Source organism: Tiliqua scincoides, chromosome 1, assembly GCF_035046505.1.
Source record: "Tiliqua scincoides isolate rTilSci1 chromosome 1, rTilSci1.hap2, whole genome shotgun sequence".
Classification (NCBI taxonomy): Eukaryota; Metazoa; Chordata; class Lepidosauria; order Squamata; family Scincidae; genus Tiliqua; species Tiliqua scincoides.
Window position 1 is genome coordinate 4,518,461 of NC_089821.1, and position 18,179 is coordinate 4,536,639.

At 45.1% G+C, this 18,179-nt stretch overlaps 1 protein-coding gene across 3 annotated transcripts in view; it reads right to left on the bottom strand.

Annotated features, from left to right (window-relative positions):
- NUBPL (NUBP iron-sulfur cluster assembly factor, mitochondrial) overlaps positions 1-18,179 on the bottom strand; it is an 80,776-nt gene that overhangs the window by 13,669 nt on the left and 48,928 nt on the right. For all 3 annotated transcript variants that reach the window (XM_066630717.1, XM_066630730.1, XM_066630724.1), the window contains one exon: positions 14,691-14,776. In XM_066630717.1, coding sequence (XP_066486814.1) covers positions 14,691-14,776 — 86 coding nt within the window. The remainder of the gene's footprint in view (positions 1-14,690; positions 14,777-18,179) is intronic.

The window sequence follows — 18,179 nt, forward strand, 5'->3', positions numbered from 1 at the left end:
GCTTAGGCCACACCTGGAGTACTGTGTCCAGTTCTGGTCACCACATCTCAAAAAGGACATAGTGGAAACGGAAAAGGTGCAAAAGAGAGCAACTAAGATGATTACTGGGCTGGGACACCTTCCTTATGAGGAAAGGCTACGGCATTTGGGCCTCTACAGCCTAGAAAAAAGATGCCTGAGGGGGGGGGGAATGATTGAGACATACAAAATTATGCAGGGGATGGACAGAGTGGAGAGAGAGATGCTCTTTACACTCTCACATAACACCAGAACCAGAGGCCATCCACTAAAATTGAGTGTTGGGAGGGTTAGGACAGACAAAAGAAAATATTTCTTTACTCAGCGTGTGGTTGGTCTGTGGAACTCCGTGCTGCAGGATGTGATGACGGCATCTGGCCTAGATGCCTTTAAAAGGGGATTGGACAAGTTTCTGGAGGAAAAATCCATTACAGATTACAAGCCATGATGTGTATGTGCAACCTCCTGATTTTAGAAATAGGCTATGTCAGATGCAAGGGAGGGCACCAGGATGCAGGACTCTTGTTATCTGGTGTGCTCCCTGGGGCATTTGGTGGGCCACTGTGAGATACAGGAACTAGATGGGCCTATGGCCTGAGCCAGTGGGGCTGTTCTTATGTTCTTAAGTTAATGGGTGCAGGGGTGCAGAGATAGGGTTCCCCCATGTCCGCGGTTCTGTAGCAGCAGGAGGGAAGGACTAGAAGTGCATCTCCCCAGGATACAGAAGGGACACTTATAAGCATCACCATATATGGTGTAGTATGATGGCTAAGAGTGTGAACCGACAGCGGAGAAATCCCTAATACAATGGAAGTGAAAGCTACTGTGCAAGAAAATGAGGCAAGGAAATAGAAACACACAAACGTGTCCAGGCATTTTTCAGAAAAGGTTCAGATATTCAAGACTATAAGAACATAAGAAGAGCCCTGCTGGATCAGTCCTGTCAGGACTTTGGCATCCCAGGCCCTGAACCGTTGTAAGCCAGGATGTGGCAGGAGGGGCCTTGATGTCCAGGCCTGGTATGAAATGTAAACAAAGGAACAGCAGTACTGTATATGTATGTGTTTAGCAATCAGATGCACCTGAGTTAGGTGGGAGCCATGTGACCTGGGGAGATGTGTGCAGAGTTATTTAGGCTATGGTGGAGTGGTGTAATGCACCACCTGACAGCCAATCAGAAAGGGTCACAAGACAGTCTTGTGACGATGAGGTTGCTCCATTCTGATTGGCTGACTTCTGATTCTGATCCCTGACTTCTGGACCGTTTGACTGACTACTCTTCTGCCTGCTCCTCTACAAATACCTGCTTCTGCAACAAACAAGCCTGTGTCTGCTTCTTTGGCTCTGTTTGGGATCGCCTGCTTCTTGTGCTATCTCCCTACACTCCTGTGCCACTCTGCTACCAGGAAAGCAAGGGCTATCCTCCCCTGCTGCCCTGACAAGTCCAAAGGCCCATCTAGTCCTGCTTCATGTATCTCACAGTGGCCCACCAGATGCTTCAGGGAACACACTAGACAACAGACACAGCCTGTGTCCTGGTGCTCTCCCCCGCATCTGGCAATCAGAAGCAGCCTAATTCTACCCTGCATATACCTACCATGACTTGTAACCCATGATAAACTTTTCCTCCAGAAATTTGTCTAATCCCCTCTTAAAGGCATCTAGGTAAGATGCCATCACTACTTCCTGTGGCAATGAGTTCCACAAACTAATTACATGCTGAGTAAAGAAATATTTTCTTTTGTCTGTCTTAACTCTCCCAACACTCAACTTTAGTTGATGTCCCCTGGTTCTGGTGTTATATGAGAGGGAAAAGAGCATCTTTCTATCCACTTTATCCAGCCCCGGCATAATTTTGATTGTCTCAATCATGTTCCCCCTCAGGTGCCTCTTTTCTAGGCTCCCTCTGAGGACACAACAATAGAAAATTCTGCAGAAATAAAGGGAAGAGAACTCCATGCTTGCCTATAGAGAACATTCTGCAATGTTTCCATTTTCCGAAGACTTGAACATTGTAACAGTTATAACACTTCCCCTTCAGAACATAATGCCACTGATACACAGTTGTGTTCTGCAGCAGGGTAGTGGAGACACCCAAGATCAAAGCACTGGCGCCAGCTCGACCTGATTCTCATCAGATGCTCCAGCCTTCCCAGCATCAAGATCACACGCAGTTATCAGGGTGCTGCCTGTGACACTGACCACTCCCTGGTATGCAGCAGAGTGAAACTGCAAGCAAAGCGACTGTATCACATGAAAAAGGAAGGAAGACACCAGCAAGACCTAGATCAGAGAAAAGTGGAGGAATTTGCACAAGCGCTTGAGGAATCTCTTCCTGGTTAGGAGGCACTTTTTCAAGTGGGTGCTCCTCTTTTATTTAGCAGGGGGAGAGTAACTGGCCCACCTCACCCCAGCAGTGTCTTTTCTAGTGGCTGTCTGCTGGTGTTGCATCTTTTTAGATTGTGAGCCCTTTTGGGACAGGGAGCCATTAGATATTTGATTTTCTCTGTAAACCGCTTTGTGAACTTTTTGTTGAAAAGCGGTATATAAATACTGTTGTTGTTTTTGTTCCAGGCCCGGCCGACGCAAACGCATCCAACAGATGGGAACATTTCAAGAATGCCGTTTACAACAAAGCCTTGTCCATATTCGGCAAGAAGACCAACAAGATGGCAGACTGGTTTGAAGCCCACTCTGAGGAGTTGACACCAGTCATTGAGGAAAAGAGGAGAGCTCAAGCAGCATACAAGGCCTGTCCCAGTGAGCGCAACCTGCAGGTCCTCCGAACTGCTCGCAGCAAAGTCCAGCAGACTGCCAGGAGATGTGCTAACGACTACTGGCTCCAGCTCTGTTCCCAGATACAGATAGCAGCTGACACGGGCAACATCAAGGGGATGTATGATGGTATCAAGCAGGCCGTAGGTCCAACACAGAAGAAAATTGCCCCTCTGAAGTCTGCCACAGGCAAGGTCATCCATGATCGGGCGCAGCAGATGGAACGCTGGGTGCAGCACTGCTCTGAGCTATATTCCAGAGAAAATGTAGTCACCGAAGAAGCGCTGAACAACATTGAGTGCCTGCCTGTGCTGGAGGAGCTTGACAGTGAACCAACCCTAGAAGAACTTCACGTGGCCCTGGACTCCCTTGTCTTTGGCAAGGCACCTGGAAAAGACAGCATCCCTGCTGAAGTCCTAAAGTGCTGCAAAGAGATCATCGTCACTGAGCTGCATGAAATCCTCTGTCTCTGCTGGAGAGAAGGTGGAGTACCTCAAGACATGAGGGATGCAAACATCATCACGCTGTACAAAAACAAAGGCAACAGGGTGACTGCAACAACTACCGCGGCATCTCTCTCCTTAACGTTGTAGGAAAGCTGTTTGCCCGAGTTGCACTAAAGAGACTCCAGGTACTTTCAGAGAGCGTCTATCCAGAATCGCAGTGCGGCTTCCGAGCCAACAGGTCCACCACTGATATGGTAGTCTCCCTTAGACAACTGCAGGAAAAATGCAGGGAACGACGACAGCGACTCTTTATAGCCTTCATAGATCTCACAAAATCCTTTCGACCTGGCCAGCAGGGACGGCCTCTTCAAGATTCTCCCCAAGATCGGATGTCCACCCAGGCTCCTCAGCATCATCAGATCTTTCCACAAGGACATGAAGGGCACTGTTGTCTTTGATGGCTCCACATCAGACCCCTTTGACATCCAAAGCGGCGTGAAGCAGGGCTGTGTTCTTACACCAACCTTGTTTGGGATTTTCTTCGCTGTTCTGCTGAAGCATGCCTTTGGAACTGCAACAGAAGGCAACTATCTCTGGACCAGATCAGACAGAAAGCTCTTCAACCTCTCCAGACTGAGAGCAAAGTCCAGCTGAAATGTCTTCGTGACTTCCTCTTTGCCGACGATGCAGCTATCACTACCCACTCTGCCAAAGATCTCCAGCAGCTCATGGATCGTTTTAGCAAGGCCTGCCAAGATTTTGGACTGACAATCAGCCTGAAGAAAACACAGGTCATGGTTCAGGATGTGGACTCACCTCCCTGCATTACAATCTCTGCGCATGAACTGGAGGTTGTCCATGACTTTGTGTACCTTGGCTCAACGATCTCCGACACTCTTTCTCTCGATACCGAGCTAAACAAACGCATCGGTAAAGCAGCTACCACGTTTTCCAGACTCACAAAGAGAGTCTGGTCCAACCAGTAGCTGACGGAACATACCAAGATCCAGGTCTACAGAGCTTTCGTCCTGAGTACACTTCTGTACTGCAGCGAGTCATGGACTCTTCACTCACAACAGGAGAGGAAACTGAATGCTTTCCACATGCGCTGCCTCCGGCGAATCCTCGGCATCACCTGGCAGGACAAAGTTCCTAACAACACAGTCCTGGAACGTGCTGGAATCCCTAGCATGTATGCACTGCTGAAACAGAGACGCCTGCGTTGGCTCGGTCATGTCGTGAGAATGGAGGATGGCCGGATCCCAAAGGATCTCCTCTATGGAGAACTCGTGCAAGGAAAGTGCCCTACAGGTAGACCACAGCTGCGATACAGGGACATCTGCAAGAGGGATCTGAAGGCCTTAGGAGTGGACCTCAACAGGTGGGAAACCCTGGCCTCTGAGCTTGGAGGCAGGCTGTGCAGCATGGCCTTTCCCAGTTTGAAGAGACACTTGGCCAACAGTCTGAGGCTAAGAGGCAAAGAAGGAAGGCCCATAGCCAGGGAGACAGACCAGGGACAGACTGCACTTGCTCCCGGTGTGGAAGGGATTGTCACTCCCGAATCAGCCTTTTCAGCCACACTAGATGCTGTTCCAGAACCACCATTCAGAGTGCAATACCAGAGTCTCTTGAGACTGAAGGTTGCCAACAACAGTAGTCAAATGGCACAGTTTCCTTTTTAAAATTCAGTCGCCCGTACACAAAAAATAGTGATATATCTTCCCTTAATGTCAACACCGCCTACCAACTTCCACACACCTATATCATTATTTTTAATTTCACCAACCCAGCTGAATATGACCAATATCTGACTGTTGTGAATATCAACAGAAACGGAATTTTGGATTAATGAAACATGCTCTCTCTCTCTCGCTCTCTCTCTCTCGCACACACACACACACAAGTGACATTTCATAATAAATATGCTTTCAACAGTTGTACTGGGGTCATCTTTCATCAGGATGTAGTTCTAGCTTAGATGTTCTCATTGCATGACATTTGCTCCACAGTGTGCTGGTCTATACCAAACCTTACTTACAATCCTACAAATGACAGCTGAAATTATATGAAGAGTTTCTGGGTGGGAGTGAGAAAAACTCAAGGTTTTTGGCTCATAACTTGTCCTACTGACAAGAGGAAAAATGTTCCATTTCATCAAGCGCTTAGGATTGGCTGAGGCAGAATAGTTTCACTTTGGTTTCTCTGCTAGAACTTTATTGCGTTTTCTGTGATTTGTTGTTTTATTCTCGTGAACTGGCTGCAATAAAAAAACCATCAAAACACCCCCACCTCACTTATCTGATCTGGCTCTAATTTATATCAGGACACTGATATCAGGGCTTATATCCTGATATATAATTTATATCAGGACACTGATATCAGGACACTGATATCAGGATTTATATCAGGACACTGATCTGGCTCTAATTTATATGGTTTGCTCAGCATTTATTTTTCAAAGGGCCTAAACAAGGAGCAAAAGCAGAATTCCATTCTTTAGTATATGAAGTCCGTGTTTTTTAGGCCAAAGAGCCTCTTTCCTTCCCTCTTCTCCTCCTTTACTCAGCAAGTGAAGAGTCCTGCAATTGCCATCACATCACCCCACTTGGGACGGATGAGAACCATTATAAAAACCATGCCCTGTTTTTGTCATCACTCAATATTTAAGAGCGCTTAGTTCAAATTATTCATCATGCTTATGAGCATAAATTTGTCACTGATTTTTCACAAGTCTTACTTGGTGTAAAATTAATTACCAGTTCATAGTCACCAAAGGAATGGGAATCCTTTCCCCATATCCTGACAGCTTTTCTCTATACAATGATGGACCCTGGAGCCCAGGAGATTCAGACCACAGATCCACCTTTTGGTTGCTGTGGGTAACTGCTTCTTTCTGCTCACACCACATGCTCAGGCCTTAGTTTCATAAAATGTGTCCTTTGTGTCCTAGTGAGATTCTGACATGCCACGAGATTTTGATTGTAACTTCCTAAAAAATACCTTTATTTCACTTTGGTAACGTTCCTATTGATTGATTGATTGTAGGGGTTCTCAAAGCATTCCACCACCATGACCCACTACGGAAGCTGCATCATGCACCAGAATGCCTAGTGGCTTCTGGGTTGTGCCCCAAGAATGGAAGGCTGCAAAGTATTCTGGGACTTGAAGTGGTTCAACAAAGTGGGTTGTATGCCAGCATTCTGGGGTGTGATACTAGGTAGCACTGGCCCTGCAGCCCACCAAAAATTGGGTTGAGACCCACTTGGCACCCTCTAGCACTGACATCAACAGCCAACTCCACCACCAGCCCTTTGCATGCTGAGAGGGGAGGAGAGAAAAGCGGGGGAGAAAAGAGAATAAGAACAAGAGCACAGGTGGCAAGAGGCAGCAGAAGCAGCGCATACTTTCCCTTGGCCAAGGGGGAAACCCTGCCCCCTCTGGATTTGTCATCTTCGGGGGGTGGGTGGTCTCTTCCAGCACAGCAGCAGCCTCTAAGGCAGGTTGCTGCCGGCCAGTCACCACTAATGACACCAAGAGAAAATTCCCCCCATGGGGAGGTCATGAGGGCCTACTGTTACTGCCTGTGAGTCAGGGTGGGGCAGGAAGGTAGAAGGATCGGGGCTGGGACTGCGTTAGACCTGGGCCCAACATACAGCAAGGTTTCTTCTTGCCCCTTTCCCTACCCTATGTCCTGTTTAGTAAGTTGCTGTTGCTTTCTAGGATGTGATACTGCACAAGACCACTGACTGTATTGTCAGACTGGAGACAAGGCAATTGAACTCCTCAGGTTTGGATAAGCATCACCACCGCCTTGGTTCAATAAGCAGTTCTTTAAAAAACAACCTCAAAAAACCCTCTCTATACATTTGATTGATATTACTCTTAATTAACCATTCATCCGATCAAGAGTAACTGTAATTCTTATAGGATAAGAATTATCCTAACCTTATAGGATAAGGTTAGGCAAAAAACAAACAAACAAACCATTGTCTACAATTCATCACTAGGGTTGCGCTGACCAGCCTTCTGTTTTGACTTTCATAACCAAAAATAAAGCCTTTCGGATGGGGGCAAAAATAGTTTCCTCCAAGCTCTCTTTGTATGAACGTTTGCCTTTTTAAGTCTTGCTGGCTGACACTTTATCTCTGACCCTTTCTAGATCACCTTCTTCCAGGAGATCGCTTTGGAGACCATTGACCATTATCCCTAGAATGGGATAATTTCATGATTTGGCTATGCAACATCATCGCTGAAGGCAAATGAAGCCAGTTAACAGTGAGGGCAACTCCTCCTAAATTGGAAAACACTTTTGGGTGTTTGCTAGAGTTTTCTGATGCTGCTAAAAGTGCCATAGAACAGCAGCTCATTTAGCTGAGCTCCTGTTCATTTGTTTAGGATGCAAGCACCTCAAGATATAGATTTTTAAAAAACAAGGAAAAAACCTAAACCAGCACTGTGCAAATCTCTGTATCTTACTTGCTACAATACGTACTGCACATACAAAGGGCTTCCATTAACTTTCAGTCTTTGCCATTTCCTAACGAGTCTTTTGTTCTCTGGAACATTCAGTCCCAGATACCAGATTCTGTGAGTAATTCTGAAGTGAAGATAAACAGCCTTTTCATGGTTTTTGACAAACAGCTTTTAGATAAAGCAGTATAATGCACTGCAGAATATCAAAACACCTATTTTGTTTCACTTCTGCTTTCCCCATATTTCATTGTGTCCTTAAAAAAATGATATTAGTTGTTTGTTTGATTTTCTCTGTAAACCGCTTTGTGAACTTTTAGTTGAAAAGCGGTATATAAATACTGTTAATAATAATAATAATAATAATAATAATAATAATAATAATAATAATAATAATAATAATAATATGCTAACCATGAATAGTTCTGACAATAGAAGTTATCACCTTTTCTAATTTGTAAGTTTCATATCAAAACTTTTTTTTGGGGGGGGGAGGATACGTTCTTAGAGCTCAAGCCAAGTTTCATTACAGACCAAAACAACAGAGAATATTTTAAGATGATGTCTCTTTCTAATAAACCTTTTCCCTTCATCGTGATTTTCCTATCCTCATCTTTTCCTAAGAACATAACATAAGAACATAAGAACAGCCCCACTGGATCAGGCCATAGGCCCATCTAGTCCAGCTTTCTGTATCTCACAGCGGCCCACCAAATGCCCCAGGGAGCACACCAGATAACAAGAGACCTCATCCTGGTGCCCTCCCTTGCATCTGGCATTCTGACATAACCCATTTCTAAAATCAGGAGGTTGCGCATACACATCATGGCTTGTACCCCATAATGGATTTGTCCTCCAGAAACTTGTCCAATCCCCTTTTAAAGGCGTCTAGGCTAGACGCCAGCACCACATCCTGTGGCAAGGAGTTCCACAGACCGACCACATGCTGAGTAAAGAAATATTTTCTTTTGTCTGTCCTAACCCGCCCAACACTCAATTTTAGTGGATGTCCCCTGGTTCTGGTGTTATGTGAGAGTGTAAAGAGCATCTCCCTATCCACTCTGTCCATCCCCTGCATAATTTTGTATGTCTCAATCATGTCCCCCCTCAGGCGTCTCTTTTCTAGGCTGAAGAGGCCCAAACGCCGTAGCCTTTCCTCATAAGGAAGGTGCCCCAGCCCCGTAATCATCTTAGTCGCTCTCTTTTGCACCTTTTCCATTTCCACTATGTCTTTTTTGAGATGCGGCGACCAGAACTGGACACACTACTCCAGGTGTGGCCTTACCATAGATTTGTACAACGGCATTATAATACTAGCCGTTTTGTTCTCAATACCTCTCATGTCCTCAATGTCCTCAATGTCCTCTCCCCTCTGGCCTATTTTAGTCTGATAGGAACCTCTCTAGCTCAGGGTCCTTGGGAAATAGGAAGCTTTCTAGTTTTTGCTTATGAAACTCTGTAAAGTACTGTGTAAACTTATTGTCCTGATCTACAACTGAAATGGTTATTTATGCAGCCGCCTTTATGACTCTTGTGCGTATATACATTGTTCAGAACTTTTTAAAAGCTAGACGTGCTAGCTTTCTTGCCGCTGAGGACTTACTCCTTTATCCCAGTATGCGTGCTAAGCAGTAGTGAAGCCCCTCCCTTCTTATTTTCTGAAAGACTGCCACAGAATGACAAGATAATCTACAGAAGGGAGGCAGGAGGGTTGTGTTGCTGCACATATGAACACACCAAGAACATCAGTTCCAAGTAAGCAATCAATGCCAAAATGTAACACTTGTCTAAGGCAGCAATCCTATAATAGGCTCCCTGGCAGTAAATCCAACCGAATTTAATGAGGCTTATTTCTGTGTAGACATGCATAGGATTGCACAATTATACACTTTTCTAGACTACTTCACAATGTGCCCAGTCCTTTTTTGCACAGTTGGCCTTCTTACACATGAGATGTCTCTTTATAAATACAGTCTCTTTATCCAATACAGTCTAACATCCTCAATTCATTTCCAACTGATATCATCATTTATCCCTTTTTCCTTTATCAGTTTGGAAGCTTAAATTTGCATTTTCGTTGTTACAAATTTAGTTGTTTTTTTTTCTCCTGACTGCCTTATATTCTAATCTAACTCAAGAAACCTAAAATATTTTCCATCTTTCAACCTCTTCACACAAGTGACACATTCCCTCTTCTCTGTATAGCTCCCTGGTCCGGTATAATATCCTCTTGGCATCAGTTCAAATTTAGTGCCTGTTCACTGGCATATGAAACGTCCACAAACTTTTAGATGGGCCATCTCCAGATTTCAGCTCACATTAAATGCTCCCTGTTAAGCTTCTACTTTCATTCTCATTTTGATAATGAATGCCTTCATCAACCGTCAGTCGAAGAATAATTCCAAAAATGCAGACTGCAATGGCTTGGCCTCATCTGCAGAATGAACACCAGTCAGCTGCCAGACAAGCTCCTCTGGCGAAAGTGATGTCCCTACTACAGGGCTCAATAGGCAGCACCAAAGGAAACATGGCTCAGACACATTGAGGAAAATCTAAGGAATCAGCAATTGACCATCAACAAGGCAAAAAATATCGCCAACAATCGCCAAGAGTGGAAGCATATCATGAATGACACACGGATCCCAGTGGCACCTACAGCGGTGTACTGGTTGAGAGGACAACCCGCTCCCCAAGCGCGAAACAAGGACTGAAGAAGAAGAAAATGAATGCTGTGAATCAGACCAGCTATTTTTCTGCCAGTGTATTTATTACAGTATTTATATACACTCATGCCTCGGCATGCGTAGGGCTTCCATTCCTGGAACCCCTGGGGATGCTGAAACACTCAGATAATGAAATCCGCACCCACAACCTTCAAATGTGACCGGTGCTGTGCTCCAGTTGTGTCCAGAGGCTGTCTGAGGGCCCAGGAAGCCTTCCTGGCCCTCAAAATGCCTTCCGAGGCCTCCAGAAGCCCTTAAAACATCACATCTGGATTTCTGGAAAAAAAACTGGAAGTGACATTTTAATGCTTTTAAAAGGCATTCTGAGGGCCTGGGAAGCCGTGCGCTGCCTCCCCAACCCTCAGAAGCCTTTTGAATTTTTTTCTGAAAAATCAGAAGTGATGTTTTAATGCCTTCCATAGACTTCAGAAGGCACTCAGAGGGCCATAGAGGCTGTGTGCAGCCTCCCCGGCACCTCAGGACAATGTCCATAAGAACATAAGAGCCCCACTGAATCAGGCCAAAGGTCATAAGAACATAAGAACAGCCCCACTGGATCAGGTCATAGAGCCCCACTGGATCAGGCCATAGGCCCATCTAGACCAGCTTCCTGTATCTCACAGTGGCCCACCAGATGCCTCCGGGAGCACACAGGACAACAGGAGACCTGCTTTGAGGTGCACTCCCTTCCACATTTGGCATTCTAAGGAACCCAGCACTAAAATCAGGAGGTTGCACACACCCATCACAGCTAACAAGCCGTGCTGGACTTTTCCTTCAGAAATCTGTCCAATCCCCTTTTAAGGGCATCCAGGCCAGATGCCATCACCACACACTGTGGCAAGGAGTTCAACGGACTAATTACAAGCTGAGTAAAGAAATATTTTCTAACTCTCCCAACACTCAATTTTAGTGGAAGTCCTCTGGTTCTGGTGTTGTGTAAGAGAGAAAAGAATATCTCTCTATCCCCTGCATAATCCCCCGCATAATTTTGTACGTCTCAATCATGTCCCCCCTCAGGCACCTTTTTTTCTCTAGGCCAGGGCTTCTCAAACTGGGGCGTTGTGATGCCCTAGCCAGAGGGCCTTGGCCTCTTTCCCCCTAAGGTGCGGGGGCAGGGAGAGGCAGCAACACAATCCCCAGGATCGCGTTGCTCAGGGGATTGCAGGGACTGACATTTACTTGCCAGTCCAGGCAGCAGCATCCTAGGGGTGCAGGGAGCCCTGCGTGAGCATCTGCAGGGCTCCCCAGCCTTCTAAAAGTGAAAGCAGAGTGATTGTGCTCTACTTCCGGTTTTGCGGAGGTGGAGCACGATCGTTCTGCTTTCACTTTCTGGAGGCTGGGGAGCCCTGCAGACGCTCATGCAAGTAAATGCCAGTCCCTGCACCCCCTGAGCAATGAGATCCTGGGGATTGTGTTGTTGCCTCTCCCCCCGCCCCTTTCAAGACTTACAGCCACTCAAACTCTCCATGAACTGCTGCTCTAGACCAGGGGTGCCCAAACCCCGGCCCTGGGGCCACTTGCAGCCCTCGAGGTCTCTCAATGCAGCCCTCAGGGAGCTCCCAGTCTCCAATGAGCCTCTGGCCCTCCGGAGATTTGTTGGAGCTCACACTGGCCCGATGCAACTGCTCTCAGCGTGAGGGCGACTGTTTGATCTCTCGCATGAGCTGTGGGATGAGGGCTTCCTCCACTGCTTGCTGTTTCACATCTGTGATGCAGCAGCGGCAGCAAAGGAAAGGCTGGCCTTGCTTTATGCAAGGCCTTTTATAGGCCTTGAGCTATTGCAAGACCTTCATTCATTCATATAAGTTCATCTTTAATATATTCATTTATGTATACCTATGTTAATTTATTCAAATTTTTAATGTAAATTAATTCTTTTTTTCCCTGGCCCCCGACACTGTGGCAGAGAGATGATGTGGCCCTCCTGCCAAAAACTTTGGGCACCCCTGCTCTAGACTGAAGAGCCCCAAATGCTGTAGCCTTTCCTCAAAAAAGAGGTGTCCCAGCCCAGTAATTATTTTGGTCACTCTCTACTGCACCTTCTCCAGTTCCACCTTTTTGAGATGTGGTGACCAGAACTGTACGCTATACTCCAGGTGCGGCCTTACCATCGCTTTGTACAATGGCATTATAATACTGGCCATTTTATTCTGAAGCCTTCTTCACTGCCGCAGCACAATGGGTCAACACTTTCACTGAGATGTCCACCAGTACCCCAAGACCTCTCTCCTGATCGGTCACAGACAGATCAGAGCCCATTAACCTATGTATGGAAGTTTGGGTTTTTTTGCCCCAATGTGCATGACTTTACACTTACATTGAAATGCATCTGCCATTTTACTGCCCATTCTCCCAGTTTGAAGAGATCCTTCTGGAGCTCTTCACAACCCCTTCTGGTTTTCACCACCACTCAGAACCACCTTTTGCACAGACTCAAGGCAATTTCCATAGGCAGGCTGACCCATAAAACTCATTTTTTGTTCAAATGGGTTTTTTGCAAGGGTTATTCTAGAGCAGGGGTCTCTAAACTTTTTGGCCAAAGGGCCACATCAAATATCTGGTACGGTGTTGAGGGCCGGGAAAAAAATTAAATATAAAACTTAAATAAATACATTAGAGATGGAACTTGGATGAATGACTGAAATGAATGAATAACTGAAATGAATGAATGAATGAATGGGCTCAAATGTCCAGGATTTCTCCAAGCACCAACACAGCCCAAGAAATAAAGCACACACTTAAATGGACCCCCATTCCCCCACCCACAAGCACAACTCTGGTTGTGTTTAGTCAGCTGGGCCAGAGGCTCTCAGGGGATCAAAGGCTGGCCGTGGGCCGGATAGAGGCACTCTTTGGGCTGCATCTGGCCCCCGGGCCGGGGTTTGGAGACCCCTGTTCTAGACAGAAACACATAGAACATAAGAACAGCCCCACTGGATCAGGCCATAGGCCCATCTAGTCCAGCTTCCTGTATCTCACAGCGGCCCACCAAATGCCCCAGGGAGCATAAGAACATAAGAGCAGCCCCACTGGATCAGGCCATAGGCCCATCTAGTCCAGCTTCCTGTATCTCACAGCGGCCCACCAAATGCCCCAGTGGGCAAATAGAAACCTCCATTTCTCAGGCATTTTCCTTTCCTGTGTGAAAGGAAAGCAGCATCCTGGCTGCTAAACTCTTGCACTTTCCAAGCTTCTACAGGCAGCTGCAAATCACATCCCAGGCTGGTTCTCAAGATATTATTCCTTCTGGCCAGCTGATTCCACATTCTTTTGCTCTTGGCCAGTGGCTTAGAAATTCCACTGCTAACTAGTATTCAGCTAAATGTAAAATTATCTAATAAACCATTTATTTGTTCTAAGCAAATAGATAACTAAGGGCCCAATCCTATCCAATTTTCAAGGGCCAGTGCAGCTGTGCCAATGGGGCATGCACTCCATCTTGTGGTGGGGCAGCAGTCACAGAGGCCTCCTGCATCCTGTGGTAGGCAGAAAGTCACAGAAGCCTCCTCAAGATATGGGATCATTTGTTCCCTTACCTTGGGGCTACATGGCTACACTGGTGCTGGGAAGTTGGACAGGATTGGGCCCTAAGTGAAAACTGCTTATGTAACATGTAGGTGTATACTTAACATATTTCAGGTTAATTTGTACTCCACTATATTTAGAATTGCGAGGTTGTATTTTAGTGAAGCCAAATATTATAACCACAAGTGATTTCTAAAATAGCTTTGTATCATCACTTTCAATAGTCACCTCTAACTCATAGCATGCAACCAAATCTGTACTGAAAATAAATATCAACCAAACAGAATGTGTGAAAAACAGCCATTACGAAAACCAGTGTCGCACACTTCTGTATTCTCCAGTCACTCTTATCTGAATTGTTGGAAGGAGGAAGGTTCAGACACTTAATTGCCCCATACATGGATCCCTTTACAAGTTGTCTGATTTAATGGAGCTGCTGTTGATCTAACATTATAAAGATCTCTCTATTCTGGAACATATGAGCTCAGACACAGCGAAGGCACAACATGCAAAAATCAGAAAACAGAATAGTTTTTTTTGGTTACAACTTAAAATTTTTGTATGAATGAAGTTGTGGGCAATTTTTTTAGCCATACAATTATATTTATTGGCCTCTGAGGCCAGATAAAAATTGGTTCAGAAATGTTCTGGCCCATGGGACACCCATTCCTGGTTTAACACATATCCATGATTTAGGAGCATCAAATGGCGCACATTTGTAAATGCTTACAGGTACGTTCACTTTTCTAAACATCTCAGCTCCTCTGCGTGCATCCAATAAAGCGATATCCTGAGGAGTAGACACAATCACAGCCCCTAAAACATTGGAAGGAAATGTACATTATTCTTACAAGCAATACTACTGAGATATTTCATTCCCTAGAAGAAAGAAATTCATGCTGAAACATACTGAGCTATATTTAAAGATTAAATAAAACTGGAATCACATTGGTTAGACTCACTCTACCAAGAAACACAGTGGTTTTCTTTTATTCTAGTGCAACATGGCAACATGATTTATTTTTAAAGAACACCACAGTAAAGCTATTTCTGCCTGACGTTGCATACATGCAACAGGAACCAAATTTGTACACCTGTGGACCAGGAAAAAATGGGTGAAGCTACTGACTGGTGATGTGATCATGTGCAGTCAATGGAGACTTTCTATCATTCTTACAAGATAAGGTGTGGGAGGCACAAGCACAATATACAGGTGGGCCCGCTTTATCCACGACTTCCCTGGGCCTCAGAATGCCTTATGGGGGCATGAAAACATCACTTCTGGTTTCCCCCAAGAAACCGAAAGTTGCGGTTTTTGCCCCAAACTAGCATTCTGAGGGTCAAAGAGGGAGCACATGATCTCCCAGGTCCTCAGACCATCCTCTGGACGTGACTGGAGCACAGCTCTAGCCCTGGTTGGAGGGTTGGGGGGCCCTAACCCACGGATTTATTATTCATGGAGTTTGGTGTCTGCAAAGATTCTGGAATGGGACCTCGAAAACAAGGGCTACCTGTATTTTAAACATTCCTGTGGTGGCTGTTCCTACAGCTCTTCCTGGGCACCAAGGCAACATGCCAACTGGGGCCTTTTCAGGCCTATGATGGTCTAGAACTCTTTCAGTCCAGAGAAGAACCTACTGTACAAAAAAAAAGTTTGTCCCATGAGAATAGTAGCTACGGAGAATGATGCAAGGATGAGGTACTTTCGCTTTTGGAATAGAATCTCTCAAGTGGCTACGGGGCTACCAAAAATGAACAATACTGTGACTGTATATTAAGTCTCACAAGCAGAGTTCACATTACATCTGAGAATCACCATCAGGAGACACTGTATCTATTGCAATTCAGGAACTCTGCCTGAGTGTGGGGAACTTTTAGCCTGGAAAAAGGTGGTGGGGAAGGTCCCCTACTAAATAAATAAATGTAAAGGGTCTTTTAAGTGTGGTTCAAATGACTTACAGCCAAATCTACTAAGCCAAATCTACTAAGCCAAATCTACTAAGGCATGTCTACTAAGGAGTAAGTCCCATTAGAATCAATGGGGCTTACTCCCAGGAAAGTGTGGATAGGATTGGGTTGTTCATCTTCAACTCTCTCCAATTGCATTTTGTTTTTATACTTCTGGTTCTGCAATTATTATATACCTGCAAGTTACACTACCATACCAGATGGCACTTTAGGAATGGGTGTTTTTATTCTTCCATTCTGGAACTCACAACCAACACCAGAGAAATCTGCCTTTATATTTTGTATTCTCTCCGATACAGAAATTATTTCTTCCATCTCATCTCCAAAACCGTTCCTCATGCATTTATTCTCTTGTAGTAAAATATTCATTTTTCAAATATATGACAATCTCATTGAGGAACAAGAACTAAACTCTACAAACTCGTCTCCCTTAAGCAGTGTTCCCTCTGCAGGATTAAAAAGATTGATAAGTATGAAATTATTTTGATCATTAAAATCAGCAAATGTGACTGAAATTCACTTGAGAAGCAGCTTGACTCAAAAGGAATGTATAATTTTTGTCTAATCACTTTTCAGAGATGAACTGTATTAAGGATAATTGAACGAACAAGACATCGCATGGATTATGTGCCTGTTGACACATCTGGAAGTTGGCTCACATTTTCTCCATAATCTTGACAGTGAAAATGCATCCTTCTGCCATCAACACTCCCTAATAAAAACCAATTCACCAATATAGTCCACACCTACGTAGCAAAGAAATCAACCTATGGAACATAGTTGTATAAAACTAAACCAAACTCAAGGAGGCATCAAAAGTTACTCTGGTGGGCCACTGTGAGATGCAGGAAGCTGGAGCAGATAGGCCCTGGGTCTGACCCAGCAGGGCTCTTTATATATTCTTACGATAGTAAGAATTCAACTCTCATTTAGTTGCCACTGGTGATATGGACATGAAGTCCCATGTGTTTTTATTCACGCTTTACTGCTGCTGTAGTGTGTTTTTTTTTTAAATTTTTATTTGCCATGCATATTTATCTAGCAGCAACTGTTACCCTGCATGTGCCTGATCTCGGAAGCTAAGCAGGGTCAGGCCTGGTTAGTACTTGGATGGGAGACCGCTTGGGAATACCGGATGCTGCAGGCTTATACCACAGTCTTTCGAGACTGAAGGTTGCTAACCATATTTATCTGCAGGCAGTGACATGTTTAGCAGAACTTGAAATGCCAAAATCTTTTCTGTCTCATGTCAGTCACAAATTTTTTTTTACCCTTAAGGCAGTGCTTCCCAAGGTGTGAGTTATGACGCACTGGTGGGTCACAAGGTCAAGCACAGTGGATCAAGATCTGGGCCCTCCCGCCCTTGCACTGCTTTGACTCAAAATAGGAGCCGTTCCAGAACCCAATCATTTACTGGAGCCTCTGGAGGCCTCTCTCGGCTTGGCAATCCACTCTACAGACCTCAGAAGCCACTTCCCATTTTTGGAAGCCACTTCCAGTTTGCTTACTTATGGAGACTTCTGAGGGCCATTTCGAGGCCTGTAGAGTGGGTTGCTGGGTTGGGAGAAGCTTTCAGCATCACCAGGAGCATCGTGACCCACTGCAAGGTGGGTTGAGGCACTGCAAAGTTCAGGAACCCCTGCCTTAAGGCATGCTCCAATCAAAAAAAAAATGGCAACACATGCCAGCTGTGGGGAAAATTATCAGCACTTCAATAAGTACTGCTAAATCCATGACTGCTCAGAAATACATGGTCAACCACCACCCAGGAATATTATCAATACTTCTGAAGCATTACTAAAGCCAGTGCTGCTGACCAGAGTGGTGAAAAAAGGTAAAAAAAATAGAAAAACTATAGCTGTCATCGCCGCTCCTGAGAAAGGGGAGAATTAAGAAATTTACAGATGGTAACTTCTGTTGCCTTAGCAACAAGGATGACTTAAGACTGCGTGCACTGCTGGATATTCTTAGTGATACAGGACTCCAGATGATACAGACTGGACTACTGTAATCTCTTTATGCGAGCCACCCTTGTCCTAGGTTTCTATTACCAGAATCCATGGAGATAAACCATCTTTGGTACACATACAAGTGCGAATCCATGTTTGGTGCACACACAGTTATCTCCAGAACCTCATTTCCAGAAGGTTTCTTTCTTCCTTACCTTCCGCAAGGCATCAAGCTGCTCTTTAGTTGCCTAAGCAGTTTAGGGCACAATCCTAACCAACTTTCCAGCACTGACCTAGCAGCA